A 19,976-nucleotide genomic window follows, 5' to 3' on the forward strand; every position below is an offset into this window, starting at 1 on the left:
GTCTCTCCCTGGCACATTTCCTTGTCTAATCCTCTTTTCCAGATGGCATAAGGACACGAGATAAGTGTTGCTAAAAGTTGCTTAGCAATGCAACACATGCAAGGTTTGGAAATGCTGACGTCCACATAAGCACTATCTCTACATCACACATTTCTGCAGAGAAACAAAGGCGTGAACACCCGCAGTGACACTGGGGCCTCCAGAAAAAGAGCCACCGGTGCCCAAAGGGAGCAGGGAGAGGGAAAAAGGCAAAGCTCCAAGCTCCCGGTGATGGGATGAGTTATGCTGTGGGGTGTTTGTTTGTGTTTGGTTTGGATTTTAAACTAGAAATTCTGCTTTAACCATATCAAAGTCCTCGTGTTTTAGTGAGGCGCTGTATTTATTCAGAGACACAAAGCCACTGCAAGCTCCTGATAGAGACCAAACTAGGAAAGGATGTCCCATCCCTGGAAGTGTCCAAGGATAGGGCTTGGAGCAACCTGGGATAGTGGGAGGTGTCCCTGCCCATGGCAGGGGGTGGAACTGGATGAGGTTTAAGGCCCCTCCCAGCCCAACCCATTCTGGGATTCTGTGAAGAGTTCATGACAAACAGGAGCTGATAAAGGCAAAGCTGTTTATCATCAGCTTGGTATCAACCCTACAAATCTTCCTCTCCTAAGAATCACTGATAGGGAATTTATCCCTGCAATTGCACCGTGTAATTGTGGATTGTTTCTAAACTCTGCAGTAAATGTGTTTATATGGAATTTATTTAAACTACAATTAAATGTTACGGGTAATAAATAAGAACATTTAGTACACGAACAGTAGTAATTTCACAGGGTCATATTATCATATTAATTCATTTCTGCAGCAGCCTACAAAAACAGGTTGGCATGACTCATTTTGTGTTTGAAAAACCTGAGATGTTACGAATTTATTCATCATGGGGAGCAACTTTGAAACAGCTAGTTCTAAGAAAACAACTGAACAGTAGTAAATTAACTACAAAAATTCACACTACTCAGGGTAGTCTCTGACTAACCAGAATTCAGCAGTCCCCTCCAGAAGCCATTAAAATAGAGCTCAGCACTTACTAGTGGGGAGAGTCATTCATAGTCTTTAAATCAGAAATAGCTTTATTTCTAAATAAAAAAAAATTAAAAAATATTTTTATATAATTTATCCTTATATTGTAATCATAATCAAGAATTGGGAAGATCTATTGTATCTCCAAATGTCCTATTATCCACTCACACGCAGCCTAATTCCAAACAGACAGAATTCCAGAAATTTAAATAACTTGCACTGAACTGAGCCCATGAAGAGTGTTCTGCACAGGTACCTCGGATGGACTGGGGGGGAGCAGAGCCTGCAGGTGAGGAAGCCCAGAAGGTTGGGCACCTGTTTGTGTGGCTAACAGGTGTGTCAGACAGCAGGGCTTCTCGGGGAAGGAGGACAAACCACACACAGCCACAGCAGAATGGAACGAGGCATCTGCTTGCTGGGACCGAGGAGAGCAGCAGCCAGGGAGGAGAGAGAACAGGGGGGAGATATTTTCATGACAAAAAATGAGTGTTTTCCTTCATTAACCTCTGCAAACTTCATTCATGGGTCGTTGTTTCCTTTCCTTCTCAAAGCTGTGCACATACAAATGCATGAAAACCAGACATGCACCACAGGTCACTGGGGGCTTTATTTAATTATTTTTAAAACCAGCTTTCAGAGACTTTGGTACATCTTCCCCATTACTGAATTATATTTTCTGTCACTATATTTTTACCAGTTTTATTGTGAAAAAGGAGATAAATCAGAGTTGCTTGCTATTACAGTCTCCTCTGCTGATAATTGTAATTATTGCTTGTTTAGTGGACATTTAATCAACCTGAAGGTTCTGTTAACTGACAGAACAGTTAACTGTTAACTGACAGCATCCACTCACTAAAAAAATATCACTTATAAATACACTCATGTACTTGCATAACGTAAATACTAAATAAATCGATTTTTCGGGAGTGTCAAGACTTTTTTGTTTTGGCATCTCGTCACTTTGGGGCACATATTGAGTGTAAACTTCAGCACTAAATGCCGCAGCCACTGAGCCTGAAGAATTTCCTGATTTAGCCCCAAAATACATGCTGGAGAGACGCCCAGTGGTGCCCAAGGGCAGTGCAGAAGTGTCCGGAACAGCCTGGGAAAATAAATCGGGAGCCCTGGGGTTGGTTTATCAGTGTTTCTGTTCCACGGGAACAATCGCACCTCAGCTCGTGTGGGGATGTTCGTGTCACCTCTTTTTCCACGTAACGAGTATTTCTTGTCTTCCCCTACTGATTTTGATTCCCAAGCGTTCGCGTGTTCATGGAATAAAATACAGTGAGCTCCTTAAAACTTTAAATTCTTCAACAGCTTTCGCCTCAGCCCGTGAGGCGGCTCGGTTCGGCTCTGCTCGGCTCTGTTCGGCACATTCCGGCTCGACACGGCAGAGCTCGGTTCGGCTTCGTCTGAATTCGGATAGGCTCGGGTTCGGTTCGGCTCGGGCTCGGCTCGGCTCGGCAGAGCTCGGTTCGGGCTCGGCTGAATTCGGATAGTCTCGGGTTCGGTTCGGTTCGGCTCGGCAGAGCTCGTTTCAAACTCGGCTGAGTTCGGCTGGGCTCGGCCCCGCCCTCGGCCCCGCCCTCGGCTCCGCCCTCGGCCCCGCCCTCGGCCCCGCCCTCGGCCCCGCCCTCGGCCCCGCCCTCGGCCCCGCCCTCGGCCCCGCCTGCCGCCGTCCCGCCATTGGCCGCGCGCCCGCGCCCGCCCTCATTGGCTGGGCGGGCGGGGGGCGGAGCCAGGCGGCACCCTCAGAGCAGCAGGGCGGGCCCGGCCAGCGGCTCTGCCCGGCCCCGCGCTCGGTCCCGCCGCTACCGCCCGATCCCCGTCCTCCCCCGCGGGCCGCACACACCTCCCGCCCCTCCGCCGCCACCACCCCGCCCTCCTCCCGGCCGCACTCCCAGGCCGCACACGCCTCCCGCCGCCCCGCCCGCTGCCCCGGGGGCCAATAGCGGCTCAGCACGGCGCCGTGCCCGCCCCCGAGCCCCGGAAGCGGAAGGGTCTCCCGGCTGTGCCGCCATATTGGGTCTGTGGAGGGGCGGGAGCGGAAGGCAGGACCGGCCCGGCCGCCTGTGAGTACCGGAGCGACCGCGGCCGAGCGGGGCGGGAGCGGGAGCGAGCACTGCGCCTCCGGCCCGCCGGGCGCGGCGCTGACACCCCGGGCGGGCGGGCGGGGCCTGGAGCGAGCAGAGCAGCCCCTCCGGGAGCGCGGGGGCTGGAGCGGGCTCGGCGCTCCTCCCGGGGCCTCCCGGGGTTCGTGTCCCTTCTGCCGCCCCGCCCCGCTCCGCTCCGTGCCGGGCAGCGCAGCTCCTCACCGCCCATTGCAGCGAGTGTCCGGCGCGGCGGGGCAGAGCGGTGCCCGGGGCGGGGGAAGTCCCAGCTTGCGGGCACGAGCGAGAAGCGCAGGTGCTGCTCGGCGGCTGCTGCAATGGATAAAATTAAACGCTGCCTTTTTTTAGTGTAGAAAACCACTCTGAGCGGCCAATGGGCTGCTTCCCCCTGGTTGTCCATTCACCCAGTTCTTAATAAATCACCTTATTGTGTTGCTCTTCAAAGACATTTCCTCTATGAGATAAGGTAACTTGAATGAGTAATGTGCTTTTGCTAGTTACCTGTTTCGTTTATCTTTTAAATTTAAGAAAAATATTTACAGTGAGCAGAGTTATCCTCAAATTCTGTACCTCTGTGTGATGATGTGAGGCTTAAAGCGACTATTTTTACTGCCTGAGGTTCTGCTTTTCAGAACTGAGCGATCAGTGGTGTTTGTAATGAAATTACCATAACAACTGTGGGGTCAAGCATAATTGTTAAGGCCATGCCTTCACTTACGTGGTGTTTCCAGCAGAGAAAACTGCTTTGATATGGTTTAGTTTTAGTAGCAGCCTCAGTTCTGCTGGTAGCAAACTATTCCCTTGCTGGTTGTGGTGATCTGTGTGTCTTTCTGAGCGTTGGCTGTGCTGAAGTGGCTGAAGGGTCACAGCTCCTTGTGCTGAGAAGTGAATCTGATGTTACCTTTACAGGACAGGTGGAGAGAGGCTTTTCACAGGGGCTTGAATTGACAGGACAAGGGTAATGGCTTAAAACTGATGGAGAGTAGGTTTAGATGGGATATTGGGAAGAAATTCTTCCCTGCAAGGATGGGGAGGCTCTGGCACAGGGTGTCCAGAGGAGCTGTGGCTGCCCCTGGATCCCTGCAAGTGTCCAGGGACAGGTTGGACAGGGCTTGGAGCAACCTGGGATAGTGGAAGGTATCCCTGCCCATGGCAGGGGGTGGAGCTGGGTGATCTTTAAAGTCCCTCTTCACCCAAACCAATCTGTGGGTCCAAGATTATGAAAGAGGGATTGCAACTGTCTAGGTTTATTTGTTCCCTTAAACCAATACAACTCAGTGTTCTTTACTGTAAACTGTCCTCGGAGCAATGCCAAAAAATCCTGCTCTTGATAATTGTTCATTGCAGGTGTTCCTTCAGCAAGGTTTTAATGTGATAAGAAATATTACCTTAAATTCTGTTCTGTGTCTTGTGATAAACTGAGCTCCTGAGAGGTTTCTCCTCAGTAGAGGTGTTGTATTTCTTGGTCTGCCCTGGAAGAACTATGTGCATGATGAAGGATCATGCATGATCACATATAATGTAATTTTTTTACACTGAGCAAGATCTCTGCTCATGCATAAAGCCTTCAGTAGCTTCACATACATGATTTTCCACTTGCTTTGCCTGTAATGGAAAAGTCTGTAATATTGTATGACTTTCTACTCAATTCTTTTCTTTTAGTTATAGCTTGAATTAAAATGGACTCAGTTCCTGAAACCTCCTAATGAGTTGCCTTAGCTTTTAAAGTGCAACATGACTCCTTTTTTCTACCTTCTGATTATTCCATAGGACATAACTTTCAGATGTTTACAGAAAAAACACACAACTTTAGGGTTTTTGTGCTTCCTCATATTGTCCTTGGTCTTAAATTTTCTCCAGCAGTCACTGTATTGCAGCATCTAAGACAATTCACTTTTTTTTTTTTAATTGATGAATGTTTCATACAGCTTTATTATCCTCTGAGGCTCTAGAGTAGGGCTGAATGTACTCCCAGTATCCCAGAGTTACATAGTCCCACCCACAGATGAGCATTCCAGGAAGTAATGCCAGGGATTGCTCTTGGTGATGTGGCAAAATGTTTCTGCTCAGGATCCACTTTATTTGGTTTCTATCTTGAAGTGAGCTGTAAAACTCAGTTGTGCCTAACTGATAAGAAAAATAAAGCTCTTCAATTGGTAGCAGAAACATGGACTGGAAAATAATCCCCTTGGGTAATTTTTTTTATTTGAGTTCAGGCTCTTTGACTGCACAGTTTTGCTCAGGCATAAAACTTTCCTGTCACTGCTCAGCCCTTGGTGTTGAAGAGACAGAGGAACTCATTGAATGATTCCAGTGTGGGCAGCATTTTGGGTTTGGTGCTCTGGCAGAGTCTGAAACCACTGGTGTGCAGAGTCATGAACTTCCTTACTATGTAGTTGCTCAGTATTTAAAAATCCTAAGCAGCTTTAAAAAAAACGAAAGCATTTATTCTGGTTTTGTTCTTTGCCTCTGGCGACTGAGGTGGTAGGAGGGAGGTGCTTCAGCTCATGTCTCATTGCTTAGGGGTTGTACCTCAGCCTGTGCCTCAGGTGACAATGTCCAACCAGGCTCTTCCTGGATTTCTTTATGGATTTCTTTATTTCCTTCCCCAGAATGGATTGCATCCTGTCTTGCCTTTGTAAAGTATGCTGTTCTTTGCTTTCTTGGACAAGGAATTTTAATTCGTTTTGGCATAAATGTCCTCTCTTTAAGAATATTTCATTCAAAGTTTGTTTCAAACAGGGCAAACCAAAAGAGTATCGTGTGTAAATACTGGTTCAGAGACTGTGCTCTAAACCTCCCTGAGCTTAGATTTGGGATTTCAATCTTCCCTTGTCCCATGTTTTGTTTCCACAGCCACCATGTCAGAAGGGGACAGCATTGGGGAGTCTGTGCATGGAAAACCTTCCGTGGTCTATAGATTTTTCTCAAGGCTTGGACAGGTTGGTTTTGTGAAGGATTTTTGACTCCTTTAGAAGCAGATCTCACTGCAGCTTCTTGAACTCACTGCTTGTTGAACGGGTTGTTGAAATGCTTAAATGTGTACAAAACATTTCTTTTGAAGCCTTTTAAAATAGATAAATATCTATAATAAATGGCTTACTGGAATATTTAACTGGGCATGTAAGTGACATTGCACAGTAGAAATATGTCATTACTTTAAAAAATGAGGAGTGAATTCAGATTTCAGGTCAAATTCATCTTAATGAAAGTAACTTGCATAAAATACAGAAAATTTAAATTGCTTTACAATGCCATAAGCATTAGAGATATTTTTTTGCATTTTTTTGTAAGTATAGTTCTGTGTAATTTATTTTTAATAAGGAATACAAATGTTACATGTTAATTCTCTTTCCCAAAATACTTCTCCCAAATGCTTCCTTTTGCCCATGCTACCCTGAGATGACCTTCATTCATTGTGCTTCAGGTAATTTACAGTATTTATTTGCACCTTGTGTTTCCTCCTAGATCTACCAGTCCTGGTTAGACAAATCCACCCCCTACACCGCAGTGCGATGGATTGTAACGTTGGGGCTGAGCTTTATCTACATGATTAGAGTTTATTTACTGCAGGTAAGAAAACTGGATTTGATGCTGAACTAGTTCTAGCTATTACTACTGGTTTAATTTTGATTTTAAGGGTGTTTTTGAAGTGTGGTATTTAGAATCGTGTGGTATCATTCAGCACATGGCAGAAGGTAAATTCTGAGGTCTCAAGAGAGAGCACATCCTGTGGGTGTGGAAGTTGCTGTTGCAGTGAGAAGAATGTGTGAATACATTAATCTGATGAAATCAGAAAATTAACTTCTGAAAACTGTTATAATTAAGTTTTTACTTTTACATTAAAGCTGTATAACAACATGCTCAGAGCCAGGGGTTTCTTTCTGTCATGCAAACCATAAAGAATGGCTCTGTCAGCATTTCTCTCCCTGCAGACCAGTGGCAGACTATTCCCCACTAATCTGATGTTTCTATTCCATGCCAGTCTGCAATTCAGTTAAGAACTTGGGAACTGTTGCTCCCAAAACCTGATGATTACAGAATGTGAAAGCCCTGCAGGTCATAGTAATAGGAACATTTCAGAGACTGAAGGGCTGCAAAGATGATTAAACAAGTAATGGTTTTATGCTCTTTACTAATTTTGAAGTCCACTTCTTGAACATAGAGAACCTTGATGCCTGACCAAGATTTCATATTCAATCTGTCACTACATGAGGGATTTGCTCTCCTGTCATGTTCTAAGACTTGTTTTCATCAGTGAGAATTTTTCATATATTTACAAGCCCAGAAACCTTTCAGTTAACATGAACATGTAGAAAAGCTTCTCAAGGAAGCAAAAAAACCTGTGTTGTTTAATCTTGTTAAAAAATCAGTATCAGAAAATGCTTTTCAGGAAGACTTTAGCCTTGTCTCTCCCTCCCTGTGCAGGGTTGGTACATTGTGACATATGCCTTGGGAATCTACCACCTCAACCTCTTCATAGCTTTCCTGTCGCCAAAGGTAGACCCCTCTCTAATGGAAGATTCAGGTATGAGGAAAAGTTCCTTTTTACCATCATTTTAAATTTGGTCAAATTTCCAGTTCCTTTTGTCTAACGCAGTAATGTAGATAATGTAATTTTAGCATTAGATTGTATTTTTTAGACATGAAAAGATATATACAATTGATATCAAGAGTTACTATAATATTTGTCCTTTTTTAATGGGACTGTAATATATTCCATATTGTACTAGTTTTCTGTGTTTTGAAAGGAGGTTTATGTAACTTAAGCTCTCCCCATAGTAACTCAAGTGACTTGGGATTCCTATTCCTTATTTTCTGTAAAGGAATCTATGTGAACTTACATTAAACGAGCAACTCTATCTGGGATCTATGTGGAACAATGGAAATTGGGTGTGGTTTTGTTTTGTGACTTTTTTTCTTAAGATAAAAAGTAAGACAAATCTGGAGTCTGATTAGTGTGAAAAACTACTGTGAGGAGGTTTGTGGTTTGGTTTCTTTCTGTTATTTTTAGATGATGGTCCTTCCTTACCTACAAGGCAAAATGAAGAATTTCGGCCTTTCATTAGAAGGCTCCCAGAATTCAAATTCTGGTGAGTGGATCCATCTGCCTGTGTTCTGTTTTTGAAAAACATAAATATCTGCATGACATTAGTGGTAGCTGAGCTTGAAGGATTAATTGGTGCTATTATTTTTCAGGCACTCTGCCACTAAAGGAATCCTGGTTGCTATGGCATGTACATTCTTTGAGGCTTTCAACGTTCCTGTGTTTTGGCCAATCCTTGTGATGTACTTCATTATGCTATTTTGTATCACTATGAAAAGGCAAATCAAGGTAACTTGGCAAGAACAGATTTGTGATGTCAGGATTTACAGCATTGCTCCAGCTGGCCATTCAGTGGAGCTTTCAGGGTTTAAAGATGCTGCTCACACTTGTTTTACTGGAGGAACTTGAGTAACTAATACTTGAACATTAGTTGTTCAAGTGGGGCATGTTTGCAGTGTTGAGCAGATTTACAAAACTGTTCTTTCTGTCAAAAGGTTTTTGACTTTAGAGTGCAATATCAGGTCTTTATGCAGGTTCTCATCCACTTCCTGTGGCTATTTTGGATGCAGAGGTGTTGAACCATCTCTGCTGGGTGAAAAGGGAATTTCTCACAAGGTAGTGTGAGAAAGTAGATGGGGAAAAGGGAAAGAACATAAGTAATGCAGACCATTTTAACAAATTACTTATGATTTCTTGGCATTTTTCAAAAATAACTATAAATTTTTTCCCAGACATTCAGAATTTTGGACAGGTCCTGTGATTTGAAGTGCTAAATTAATGATTAAAGGGTAGTAAAGAATTAGTACCTCTGTGCTCTCTCCAGTTTCCCTGTGGTTCTCCAATCAGTTACCTTCACTGTACTGTACAAATTGTTGGGTAAACCCAAATTTGAGATTTATAAAACTGCTCTCATACTCCTATTTAAATTGCTGTAGGATTAGCTATTTCATTATTTTTTCTAAGAACTCTCTTTCTAGAGGACTCAGTAATTTACCATGTATATTATTAACCATTTTTTCTAAATACCACCTAAATTTCTTGCCTCAACAACTGCTGTTTTCTCTTTGCAGCACATGATAAAGTACAGATATATACCCTTCACACATGGCAAGAGGAAATACAAAGGGAAAGAGGATGTGGGGAAGACCTTTGCTAGCTAGAAGAAGCAATCAACCTGTTGACCAATTCTACTGCTCACTAAAGGAACGATTTTGAGCCATTGTAACAATGCCTTTTTTCTTCATAAAAGTGATTAACAGAGTGGTGACAAAGCAGTTGAATTTTCATTTTACGAGGATCTTGCTATTTTTATCTGAAATATCAGTTTCTTGAGGAAACTGGCATTCTAACCAAATTGCATTGAGTTTATTCTCTTTTGTAAGAAGTTGGAGAAACTTTGGATAATCCCATGGATTTGGGATAGCGCATTTCTTTCAAGATCCATTGCACTGGAGAGGTTAATGGCCTAGAGTTGGATATTTTTACATAGTTCTCCTGCTCAACATCACCCTGAAGTGCTGTGCACATCTGTGGAGGAAAGTGTAAGCTGGCACACGTGATGCTGTTTTCTGCTTCATGGCCGTGTGCTGTTTTCATAGAAAAATTCAGTAGCCCTAATTAGATGCAGAACTTAAGCCAGTTTCCTAAATGCATGGTATTACTGAGTTATAACCAAACAAGTATAGATAGGAATAAGAAATTACTAAATTATGGGGTTTGCAGTAGGGCAAAAATACTCATTTAGCTTCTAAAGCAACTCATTTGTGTTGGGTTTTAATGCCAGTTTCACTGTTCCATCTCCCAGCAGATGCTAAAATTGGGCTCTTTCATGATGACTCAAAACTTTGTTCAAACTCGATCACAATTTCCTTTGAGGACCTGGAATTATAAAAATATATATTTTAATTGTTATTAGTTGGAGTTTCTTTCATACTTAATGGTTTCTTGAGTAATTGAAGCTGACTTCATGCAGCCCCACAGGACGCACCCAAACTGGCCAGAACAGACAGTGGTGGCGGTTTTAACACAGATTTTCTTTTTTTTTTTATGGGGGGAAAAAAATGAGAGATAAATGACCTGCATGTAAACTTTTTCATGTGATACAACTGCAGTTTTATTAAGTGACTTTTTAATTCCAAAATTTATTAAAAGACAGTGTTCCCCTTTACTTGTTCTCTATCTTTATATGTATCTCTTGATCTAACAGTACTTATGACTCCTTTTCAATAATGGTTGCCCTCAATTTGCCTTCATGAAATGCTTTTTCAACTCTTCAGGGAGCATTCACTTGCAGAAGGTAGGAAAAGATTAGCTTTTGGAAGATTTTAAATGAATTCAGCAGCTTCAGCAGACAACTAATTGGAAAATGTACATGGGAACCTTTTCCTCTAACCCTCAGTTAGTAGATCATTATTGGGGGTTTTATGTGATACTTCTGTTGATCTAAGCAGATTTCAGTTTGTAAAATCACATAAAACACGTGGCACATGGCATTTCTAATCAGAACTTCCACTGCATTTAAACTTAGGCTTCGTGTTACAGCTTCTGTTCTTGGCCCCTGAAGCCCACAGCATGGATGCTAGTACGTTACAGGAGAAGGGGAGTTTAAAAGTCTATCTTGGAATTCTACTAAGACTTTAAGCATGTTATGGAAGGGTGGAGAACTTGTTAACTAGACTTGTACTTAAAGAACGAGAATCTGATTTAAGTTTTCCATTGTCCAAAATGAAGAAAAGTATTACGCTTGGGTTAAAAATGTTTTAGAAACACATTTTTAATATGGTCAAGTGCTAACATAAAAGAAGAGTAAAAGCACAAATAGCTTTTTTCTGTCTGAAGTGCCAGTTTCCAGTTTAATAAAACCTTTTCTTGGACCAACCCAAGCTGTAGGATAAGTATGAGAGTATGAGCTGAGGCCCTTGTTAGGAGGTTTTTCCTTTACATTTGATAGTGCCGTAGATAGATCAATTTCTGAGGATGAAACTTCTCTCTGCACAGTGGACATTCTGCCTACAGAAAGAAAATTAATTAGATGGACATACTGAATAGTTCTATTTAAAAGTTTTAAAAAATCTGAGTAGAACAGCTTAGTTGCTTTCAGAAAATAATTTTTCAGTCCCAGTTGTGGTACAAACTCACCTGAGCTGGCCCAGTTTAAAGTGCTCAGCTATGTAATTGTCATTGTATTTCAACAACTCCATAGGTCCTGCTGAGCTGTGGGTGCCTTAGTGAGACACAGGGCACTAACAGCCAGGCTGAGGGGCACTTTGCAGGTTGGATGAGCTGTGTACTCACCCTGGTGTTGCACCAGGCAGTGATGCACTCCCAGCAGAACAGGTGCCCACAGGGGGTGGCTGTGCTGTGCCTCCTCTCCTCCAAGCACAGTGTGCAGCGGGACTGGCGCCCAGCAGCTGGCTCTTTGCTTGTGCTTCTAATTAACACAGATAATTGGAGTTAATTGCACTTGCCCTGCTTGTCAGAAATACTTGGTAACACAATCCTGAAGTAAACCCCCTACTCAAGTATCAACCCTTTTCATGAAGATCTAAAAACACCAAAGCATGAAGTCCAAGAGATGCACAAACCAGTGAGGAATTAGTTTTGGTAATTAATTGTTACATTACATCAGGTTCTGATTTAAATTGGTGTGTCACTCCTGTGTTGTCCCTGTTCATGACAGCTATGACATTCCCACCTCTTTTGCAGGAAGTAAAAATCACCTCTTACTTTTGGGGAGCGAGGTTGCGGTGCAGCCTCCACTCCTGCCTTGCTCTCTGCTTCTGTTTGAAGCTGTACATCTGAACTCCAATGGTTAGCAGAAGGTGGAAGAATGAAATTATTCCAAGAAACTTGTAACTTGATCGGATACTCTGATCTTCTGCTTGTGGTCCTCCAAAATGCAGCTACAGAATTCACAGAAATAGAGGAGTTTTGTTACTGTGGTTTTATTAAACTCCTCCCTCTCCCCACCTTCAATAAACTTGATTTGGGATTCTCATTATGTCCAAAAAGTTGACATTTTAGGACTTTCTCAACCTGTTATCTCTCAGGAGGTATAACCACTTTCAGTCAGGCTGGACTTAGCTGCTCTCTGTGCAGGATCAGTTGTCTGCATTTCCCATGGATTTATGAAGGCACCTCTCACTTTCAGGGTATTTGTGGCAAACAGACAGAAGTTTCACAGGGTATTAACTTCTGACACTGTGCTCACATTTATAACCTGTGACCTCTCAACTGAAGGGACTCATGACCTCTAACATAATGCAAAACCTTTCCTCTCACCCCTCTGCTCTGCCCATATAATCAGCCACAGCCCAATTCCTTATCCCTTTTACACACATGACATCCCAGAAGAAGCCAAAATTCTGCAGAGGACACCACCTTCAAACAAAACCACTTACATAGGAGATCCCCGTGATCCTTTTGGACAGGTGATAGAATGTGCCCTGGATGTAGAACACTGCCAGGTGCAGCCGGTGCAGCAGAGGGATGGATTGTTTAAGCACATAAACAACCTGGGAGGCAGTTTTCTTCTGCTGCTCTGTGAGCTCCCCAACCTGCTTCCGAATCCAGCTGCGAATTAAGGTCCTGCTGGGAAAGCCAAGTGCTGGGGTGCTCTCTGGAGTCCTGGATTCCTCAGCTTCCACCTGCAGCTCGTGTTCCAGGTGCAGCAGTGCCTTTTCCAGGCAGTAGGGTACCACAGTGTGCAGGGAAATGAACATGGCCCGTCGAAGGAAAGAAGGCACCTTCTTCTTGCTTGGGTCGACTTGAATGATGTTCACATACTCTTCTCCCAGAGTCTGATAACCTAAACAATGTGTACAGCAGAAAACAGGGTGAGATAGCAACTGCAGGATCATTCTGGGTGTGGGAAGCAGTGGGGACAGGCTGTTCAGATCACAACTCATCTGGCTTTGGAAATAGTTAATTACTTTGTGTTGAATTAAGGTGTCATGGTGATATCCAGTATCTGCAGTTCTAGGCTTAAAGCAGGGGTACTTTTCATGGTGTCATACATACAGAAGAATTTTCTTTTAGAAGATCAAATATCTGTGTTGATGAAGTGCACTTGAACCCAACTCCGACAATTTCGTGCTTTCATATTTACCAAAAGGCATTTATCCAAACCAAACCACGCCCCGTGCTGAAGAGAATGTTATGATCAGTTAATGATCACCAGCACCGCAGGACTGGCCCCTCAGCTTTCACATGTTGGGAGAAACGATAAAAAACGATAAAAATTGATAAAAAATTATAGAGAAGGTTTCCGGGCATTACCTGACAGCGTGGTCAGCACGAAATAAGCCACATCGGAGAGCAGCTCCACCTCCCTCCTCCACTCCAGCCACGGCCGGGCACCTGCGGGACGGGGTCACTTGACACCAAATCCGGGCTGCTCCGAGCCCTGCCCGGGAATTCCTCCCGGACACACCACCAGCCCTTCTCCCCCTCCGACCCCCGGTTCCCGGAGCGCCCGGGAGGGCTCGGGGCGGATCCAACCCCCCTGAGGCATTACCCGCCAGCCCCCGCAGCGCGGTGCCGGCCCCGCTGCGCAGCCCGGCCCGGTACAGCTCGTCCTTCTGCCCGCAGCGCACCAGCCGCGCCGGACCCGCCGCCGCCGCCATGGCGGGCGGAGCGACACGGCCTGAGAGCCGCGCGGCGGCGCTGCGGCCCCGGCAGCGGCGGAGCACCGACCGGCCGCGCAGCGATATCCCGTCAGTGAGGGGCGGGAAAGGGGCGGAGCTGCGTGAGGGGAGGGGAAAAGGGCGGGAAAAGGGGCGGGAGATTGGGAAAAAGGGTGGAAAAAGGGGATGGAGAATGGGAAAAAGGTGGGAAAAAGGGCGGGAGAATGGGAAAAAGGTGGGAAAAAGGGCGGGAGAATGGGAAAAGGGTGGGAAAAGGGGCTGTGAGGGGCGGGAAGGGGCTGTAGGGGCCGTGAGGGGCGGGAAAAGGGGCGGGAAGCTGCTGTGAGGGGCAGGAAAATGGGCAGGGAAAGGGATAACGAGGGGCGTGAAAAGGGGAGGGAAGAGGCTGTGAGTGCCGTGAGGGGCGGGGAAAGGGGAGGGAAAAGGAGCGGGAAAAGGAGCTTGCCACAGCTGAGGTGGTGAGAAGAGTTAAAGTGTGAGGTCTTGGGTGTTTCAGAGGAAGAAATCCACCAAATCACAGCTCCCCAGGCAGGTGCAGCCCTCCACAATCTCCTACAAATGCTCCAGCCCCTCTGCAGCCCAGGGATAAATCAGAAGGAAGGTCTATTAAATGTCCTGTCATTGCTTTTTGAAATGCGAAAGCCTCCTTGTGAAAGCCTCCTTGCATCCCTTCAAAGATGAGCTGTTCATTTGGGGGAACGGAACAAACCGCCCTTTGTTTGCTGGCGAGCTCTGCATGAGGCAAATAACAAACACCAACTCCACACGGCTAAGCTACAAACACAGCACATCCAATATTGAAAATCCTGGTGCCAGGAGGATAAAGGCTGTAGGCTGGGAGGGTGTGACAGCTCAGAAATGGTACGATTTTCGGAGCCAAAGTCCCCAAATCAGTGCATGCTGGAGGTTCCTTTGTGGCTCAGCCACTAGGAATAGGGGGGATTTGGAGTGTTATCAGAGTTCCTGATAAATTCCTAGTTTATTTAGGGAATTAATTGAAATCCCGTCGGGTGATAGGCTCATTGACCTCTCGATGGAGACAGCCAAAGTCCTGCTACCTGCCATGAGGCTCTTGCCTGATGTTTAAAAATAATGCTAATATTTTTGTATAATTTTAAAAAAACAAATCCCACTAAAAATATAGTACGTTAACAAAGGTAGCAGCATTCTGCAGATGTTTACAACCTATACGTGTATGTGTGTGTACATACATATATTTACATTCTGAAGCCTGGTACATTAATTTTTGTCAAAACACGTTTCTTCCTAGCAGATTTTAGTGTCTCATTGTTATAAATTCAGTTTTGCAACATGCTAAAGCGAAGGGACAGCCAAGCAGTTCCACGTTTAATTAATTTATTTGACAAAACTACTTTCACTGGAATTGAAGTAGGTGTTTTCCTGAGGATTTTTTTGCAGACTGAGATGGCAGAAAGTCACTGGAAAGTGCTGTGAGAGCAGGAGCTTGGTGGGGTTTTTTTTCCCTTCTTGTTGTTCAGAAGCAAAGAAAGGCCTGTGGTCAAACATAACCACAGATAAACTGGATATTTGTAGTCCTTTCAGTAGGCTATTAGTGCACAGGTCATGGCATCAAAGTTCTAATTAAATTGCACCAGGAGTTGTATGTGATAAGTAGAGCTCTGATGAATCTTACAGATAAGCAGAACATTCTTAATCCCTTCCTCCCTGCTCCAGGCGCTACTCAATTTTCATTTGCTAGGGTGTATCGTATCAGTGGAATTGCTGATTGTTCCTTCTGTAGCTGTAAAATCAATGGAATTAGAAAAAAAATTGGAATTTTTCTGTAGTACAACAGTAGGAGGCGCACCTGCATAAGGAAATGTCCCCCGGGAAATTGGCTCTGGAATGGGACATTTTCACACTTAAATCTTGGGGAGTCTGCTATAAAATATACAAAATTATAAATAATTGAACAATCCTTGAATCATTTTGTTCAGAATTCCAATTCCGATCTCTCGTGTTTTGATTTTTGTTAAAAAGGAGAGCTGTGATCTCCATGGTATCTCACATGTCCAACAGCTCAATTGTTAAGAAAAACATCAAACATGTTTGTTGCCATTTTATTGAGGTGGGTAAATATGATTTTCTTATTTTATGGATCAAGAAACCAAAGAAGAGCTCGAAAGGTTTTTTTGCAAAGCTGAAGTCCTGACTAATAACTGCTTAATTATGAGATTGGAAACCATTTATAAAGTTGAAGGTCGGGCTCTGCCAACAAATGTTAAAATATTTGAAGTGTGTAAATTCTGTGCATATGCCCATTTTGACTAATTGTATGAATTTTATTCTAAAAGCCAAGTTGTTTTGTGATGTTTTGAAGGCTAGAGGTTCTGTCAGTGTGTTTCGAACTCGAGGAGGTGCAGGACGCCAAGTAACCATCCCATTTTGTGAAGAAAACTTACTTTCATATGATTTCATATACATATTCACACATATATATAGAAACAAACATGCAGATAGTGTTAGTTGTTACCCTATGATCTGCCACAAAAATCTGTTTCTTCTTCTTTGTATTCTGATTGACATTGGTTACTTCAGAAACTTAAATTGGTGACTTAAAACCTATCTGCTGTGTTTTGGTTAAGTTTTTGCAAGCCAGGTTTCTTGATTTCCACGCCATGCTTCTCTGCTCTTCCTTCTAACAGGGGAGCGAGCGGCTTCACCGACGTTACCACAAGGAAGTCCAAAATGTAAAACAAACTCGGTGCTCAACAATGATTAACTTTCTCTCCCACAGGCTACTTGTCTGTGCATTATAAAATCTGATTTTACCTCTGCAGACCTGTTAGGAGACAAGAGGTTCGGAGCGCAGCTTTCAAACAGGGCACCAGGCAGATGTTTCAGTTTCCAACCTGAAGAACAGGTTCTGCGGATGCCAAAGGAACGAAACGTCTGTTCGGGATTGTTACCACCCTCCGATTCCTTTTGCCTCCTCCCACTTTGAACTTGTTACCCTGGAGCTGAACTGTTTGAACAGGGGCTGTAAAGCTGCTTTGTGATCAGAGAGCTGAGAGCCCTCAGCATGTAAAAGCGGGCGGGATTTCGCTCCGACTCCGCAGGTCCCTCCCTCCTCCCGGGTTTGTCCCGGGGATGAAGGTTGGACGCTCCGCGCACAGGAGCTGGGACAGTCCGTCTGCACTGCCGGGCCGGGACAGACAAAGGTGTGTGCAGCGTTTCCTTTCGGCTTGCTTTGCTACCTTCTCTTGCAGTAATAATTTTGGTGGAGTTTTAACACTTCTGCTCACTCCTGGGCGTTAGAAAAAGTTTATAATACACTGCCCTTTATGGCTGTAACAGAATTTGCCAGTGCTTTTGCTCTTGTCTTTTGTAAGGAAGAGGGAGGAAGGAAAGAGCATCATGTCTAATGCTTGTTTTATTTTGGTCATGCTTTCTCTTGTTCATGCAAATGTTCAGGAACTTCGGATTTGTGTTAGTCCTAAGTTTTTAGATTCTCTGAGCTTGTAGGGATGAAGCAAATCACATTTGTGATTCAAGTTTAGGCTTTTCTAACTGGACAGTTGCTTTTTCCAACACAAAAGACTTGTGCATTCATTCTGAACTGATAACCTGAGCCTGAAGCTTTCCCAGGTGTACTGAGCCAAAATGAAAACTGACTTGGGTAAGAGAGATTGGATGTAAAATAAACTTCAGGTATTTAAATAAAATACCAGTTTAGCAATAGAACGTGGCTGATTCTGTGACTGAACAGCCAAGTCTTAACTTGGAATGAAAGACATGGATGATACTTTGAAAGTGTATGCATTTTTTTTTCTTTTTAAAAATTATTATGATTATTTTAATTTTGTCATTCTTTTGGGCTATGGAGAAAGAATTTTCAGTTCCTTCCTGGCATAAAAATGTGGGTAATGGTTGCAGGGAGGTGGCAAATAATAGGGATGGCCAGATTGCTAGGGCTGTGTATGCTCCAAATGCCTCAGGCTTCAGGGTTCAGATATAGGTCTTAAATATACCCCCAAATCCTCAGGGTGACAATTTCTAGAATTGTGTTCTGTTTCATGGTAGTGGTGGAAAAATAGAAGTAGAGTAAGAGTCACTTTGAGGTAGGAAATTGATGCCATGTTCAGAATGTATCTTGAAGTTAACTTACTGTTCAAAAGAATGTGGTGAAAGTTTTGTCTATTGAGAGAGCTCTTTCTGTTCTTACTGAGGGGATAAAAACTGTGCTGAGGAGAATTCTTTTTGCCCAGTGAGATTAGCTATGAGAAACTGTTCAGTGCAAGTGAAGGACAGGGTGTGAGGGAAGGTCTGTGAGTGCTGAGGACACTGAGTTATCTGGATGTGGGCAAGGCTGAGTGGTGTCACAGCTCTGTGTTCTGGTCACCTCAGCACTGGCTGTGCGGGACAGGGAGAAATGGTAACTTAGCTCTGAGCTCTTCAGCAGGAGCACTGCTTGCTGCAGGCTGTCTGCTTTAGACACTGAGGGTTTATTACAGAGAGTAGAGGCCACGACTGGATACAGATATTTGTCATGGCAGAGCAGTTAACAGTGGGCTTTTTTATTCAATAAGCAATATTTTACCAGAACTACTTCTGTCATACGTAGTTGTATAATATCAACCTGTATAACTGAATCATGAAACACTCAGGGCTCGCTGACTCTTACATTTAATGACTCTGTTGGAGGGATGAGCTCCTATAATGCAGTGTATGTTGTCAGCCTTTGTAAAAAAGGATGGTAATGTTCCAGTTTATAGCAAGCTCCTTCTGCATCATCTGAAAAGCCTTTTGTTTTCATTCATCATTTCTGTAATTTAGCTGAATTAAAAGCTACTCCATACTTACTTCAGTGGCTTAGAGCATTTTAGTGAATGGTGCTGAAGGAATGACAGAGCAATAAAATATATGGTTTGCAATGTTCTTCTTAAGTGCTGTACTAATAGTTTTAAAACAACACAATCTCACTTTAGTTTTGAAATAAATGCTACAGAGCCTTCCATTCCTAAATATAGTTCAAAGGGGACAATGTACTTGGGAATATCACTGGAATTTGTTCTTAATTTGTCCTGAGCTGAGAAAATGACTGTATAAATGAATTTGAGTGGGTTATAGGATGAGGCTAAAGCAATTTTTCAGCAAAGATAGTCTTCCAGTTACTAAGGATCATCTGAACTTACAGCAGCACAATTTTAATGCCCCCAGATATCTCAGTTCTGCAGTACTTATCTTTACAATGGCCCACTTATTCCCATGATAAGCTTAAATTGATCTGATCTTGCTATTAAAATAGATTCTCTGTTCTTATGCCTGAATCTTCTTTCCCTTCCACTGCCTTGACCTCATTTTTGAGTTCACCTCTGCTCCCATTGACACCTCTGGCCTTGCTGGATGATGGCAAACCTTGTGTCCATCACTTGTGACAGTCCTGATGGCAGTTGTGACATGAGCAGTAGGTACAGACCATGCATCCAGGCTCTGCTGGCAGAGAAGGAGAGCCCTGCATGACATGAGCCAAGCCCTGTTCCAAGGGGACAGCTATTCATGGCCACTCACCTCAGCCCAGGTTTTGCTGCAAGTCACTGTGAAATCCTGGTCTCTGCATCACTGCTTATGGCACAGACTCTAAATCTGCGGGGAATTTCCAAATTTTTTATTCATTGTTTAATCTGCCTTCATTTTGTGGGGGTGGAGCACTTCCCCTCAGCACACGTAGGTGCACAGCAGAGTCATTGGATAGGTACCTGCACAGTGCAGGCTGTGACAAACCTTTACACATGCTGAGACAAAGTTCTGAGCTTCCTTCCTGCTCTTTTTCTGTACTTTGCTGTCTGGCAGATTGCATGTGGAGCTGTGCAGCTCTGAGAGAAATTTTGGTTGCAGACATCAAGACAAGCATGACCTGAGTGAGGATTTCAGATCCATTTGCATCACAAAAAGAGCATGAAACTTGAGAGATTGATTTTTATATACCTGGTTCAGATCTGGCCCCACAATTTTTTTTGTTCCTCACATCCTCAGTTGTTTCCATTTAATTAGGGAATGGCTCCTGTAGAATCTTCTGACATCTTAATAGCTGTCAGGGAGCTCTGGATTGCCACAGAAATGACACGGGAAATCAGGTGGGAA

At 43.8% G+C, this 19,976-nt stretch overlaps 3 protein-coding genes across 5 annotated transcripts in view; 2 read left to right on the forward strand and 1 right to left on the reverse strand.

Moving 5' to 3' along the window:
* The first annotated feature begins 2,981 nt into the window (after positions 1-2,981).
* On the forward strand, positions 2,982-10,393 carry RER1 (retention in endoplasmic reticulum sorting receptor 1). 2 transcript variants are annotated; one of them, XM_085079805.1, is made up of 8 exons: positions 3,092-3,140; positions 3,528-3,645; positions 6,036-6,121; positions 6,648-6,752; positions 7,608-7,707; positions 8,194-8,272; positions 8,379-8,514; positions 9,297-10,393. In XM_085079805.1, the coding sequence occupies exons 3-8, from the start codon at positions 6,041-6,043 to the stop codon at positions 9,384-9,386; spliced, it is 591 nt and encodes a 196-aa protein (XP_084935931.1). In that variant the 5' UTR covers positions 3,092-3,140; positions 3,528-3,645; positions 6,036-6,040; the 3' UTR covers positions 9,387-10,393. The 2 variants fall into 2 exon arrangements, with proteins under 2 accessions (XP_084935930.1, XP_084935931.1); XM_085079804.1 differs by lacking the exon at positions 3,528-3,645 and having other exon boundaries at positions 2,982-3,140.
* A 590-nt stretch (positions 10,394-10,983) lies between these two features.
* Positions 10,984-13,950, reverse strand: PEX10 (peroxisomal biogenesis factor 10). 2 transcript variants are annotated; one of them, XM_085079803.1, is made up of 6 exons: positions 13,742-13,950; positions 13,504-13,584; positions 12,627-13,033; positions 11,953-12,128; positions 11,521-11,656; positions 10,984-11,231 (listed from the first exon to the last, which is right to left on the reverse strand). In XM_085079803.1, the coding sequence occupies exons 1-6, from the start codon at positions 13,848-13,850 to the stop codon at positions 11,190-11,192; spliced, it is 951 nt and encodes a 316-aa protein (XP_084935929.1). In that variant the 5' UTR covers positions 13,851-13,950; the 3' UTR covers positions 10,984-11,189. The 2 variants fall into 2 exon arrangements, with proteins under 2 accessions (XP_084935929.1, XP_084935928.1); XM_085079802.1 differs by having other exon boundaries at positions 10,984-11,235; positions 13,742-13,949.
* Positions 13,951-14,316: 366 nt separating this feature from the next.
* The window catches only part of PLCH2 (phospholipase C eta 2), a 76,235-nt gene continuing 70,575 nt past the window's right edge, over positions 14,317-19,976 (forward strand). Inside the window, exons 1-2 of the mRNA XM_085079969.1 lie at positions 14,317-14,732; positions 16,673-17,053. The gene's annotated coding sequence lies outside the window, so the exon portion shown is untranslated. The remainder of the gene's footprint in view (positions 14,733-16,672; positions 17,054-19,976) is intronic.

Source organism: Lichenostomus cassidix, chromosome 21 (genome assembly GCF_008360975.1).
Source record: "Lichenostomus cassidix isolate B80296 chromosome 21, HeHo_3.0, whole genome shotgun sequence".
Classification (NCBI taxonomy): domain Eukaryota; kingdom Metazoa; phylum Chordata; class Aves; order Passeriformes; family Meliphagidae; genus Lichenostomus; species Lichenostomus cassidix.

Bases quoted from the DNA above. Each gene is read 5' to 3' on its own strand.
- PEX10 (XM_085079802.1), bottom strand. From the start codon at position 13,850: ATGGCGGCGGCGGCGGGTCCGGCGCGGCTGGTGCGCTGCGGGCAGAAG. The intron at 13,585-13,741 runs GTAATGCCTCAG...CCCGTCCCGCAG, and splicing joins CGCGCTGCGGGGGCTGGCGG to GTGCCCGGCCGTGGCTGGAG. The intron at 11,657-11,952 runs GTAAGAGGTGAT...TGTGTTAATTAG, and splicing joins CGCAACCTCGCTCCCCAAAA to AAGCACAAGCAAAGAGCCAG.
- RER1 (XM_085079804.1), top strand. From the start codon at position 6,041: ATGTCAGAAGGGGACAGCATTGGGGAGTCTGTGCATGGAAAACCTTCC. The intron at 6,122-6,647 runs GTTGGTTTTGTG...GTTTCCTCCTAG, and splicing joins TTTTCTCAAGGCTTGGACAG to ATCTACCAGTCCTGGTTAGA. The intron at 8,273-8,378 runs GTGAGTGGATCC...ATTATTTTTCAG, and splicing joins CTCCCAGAATTCAAATTCTG to GCACTCTGCCACTAAAGGAA.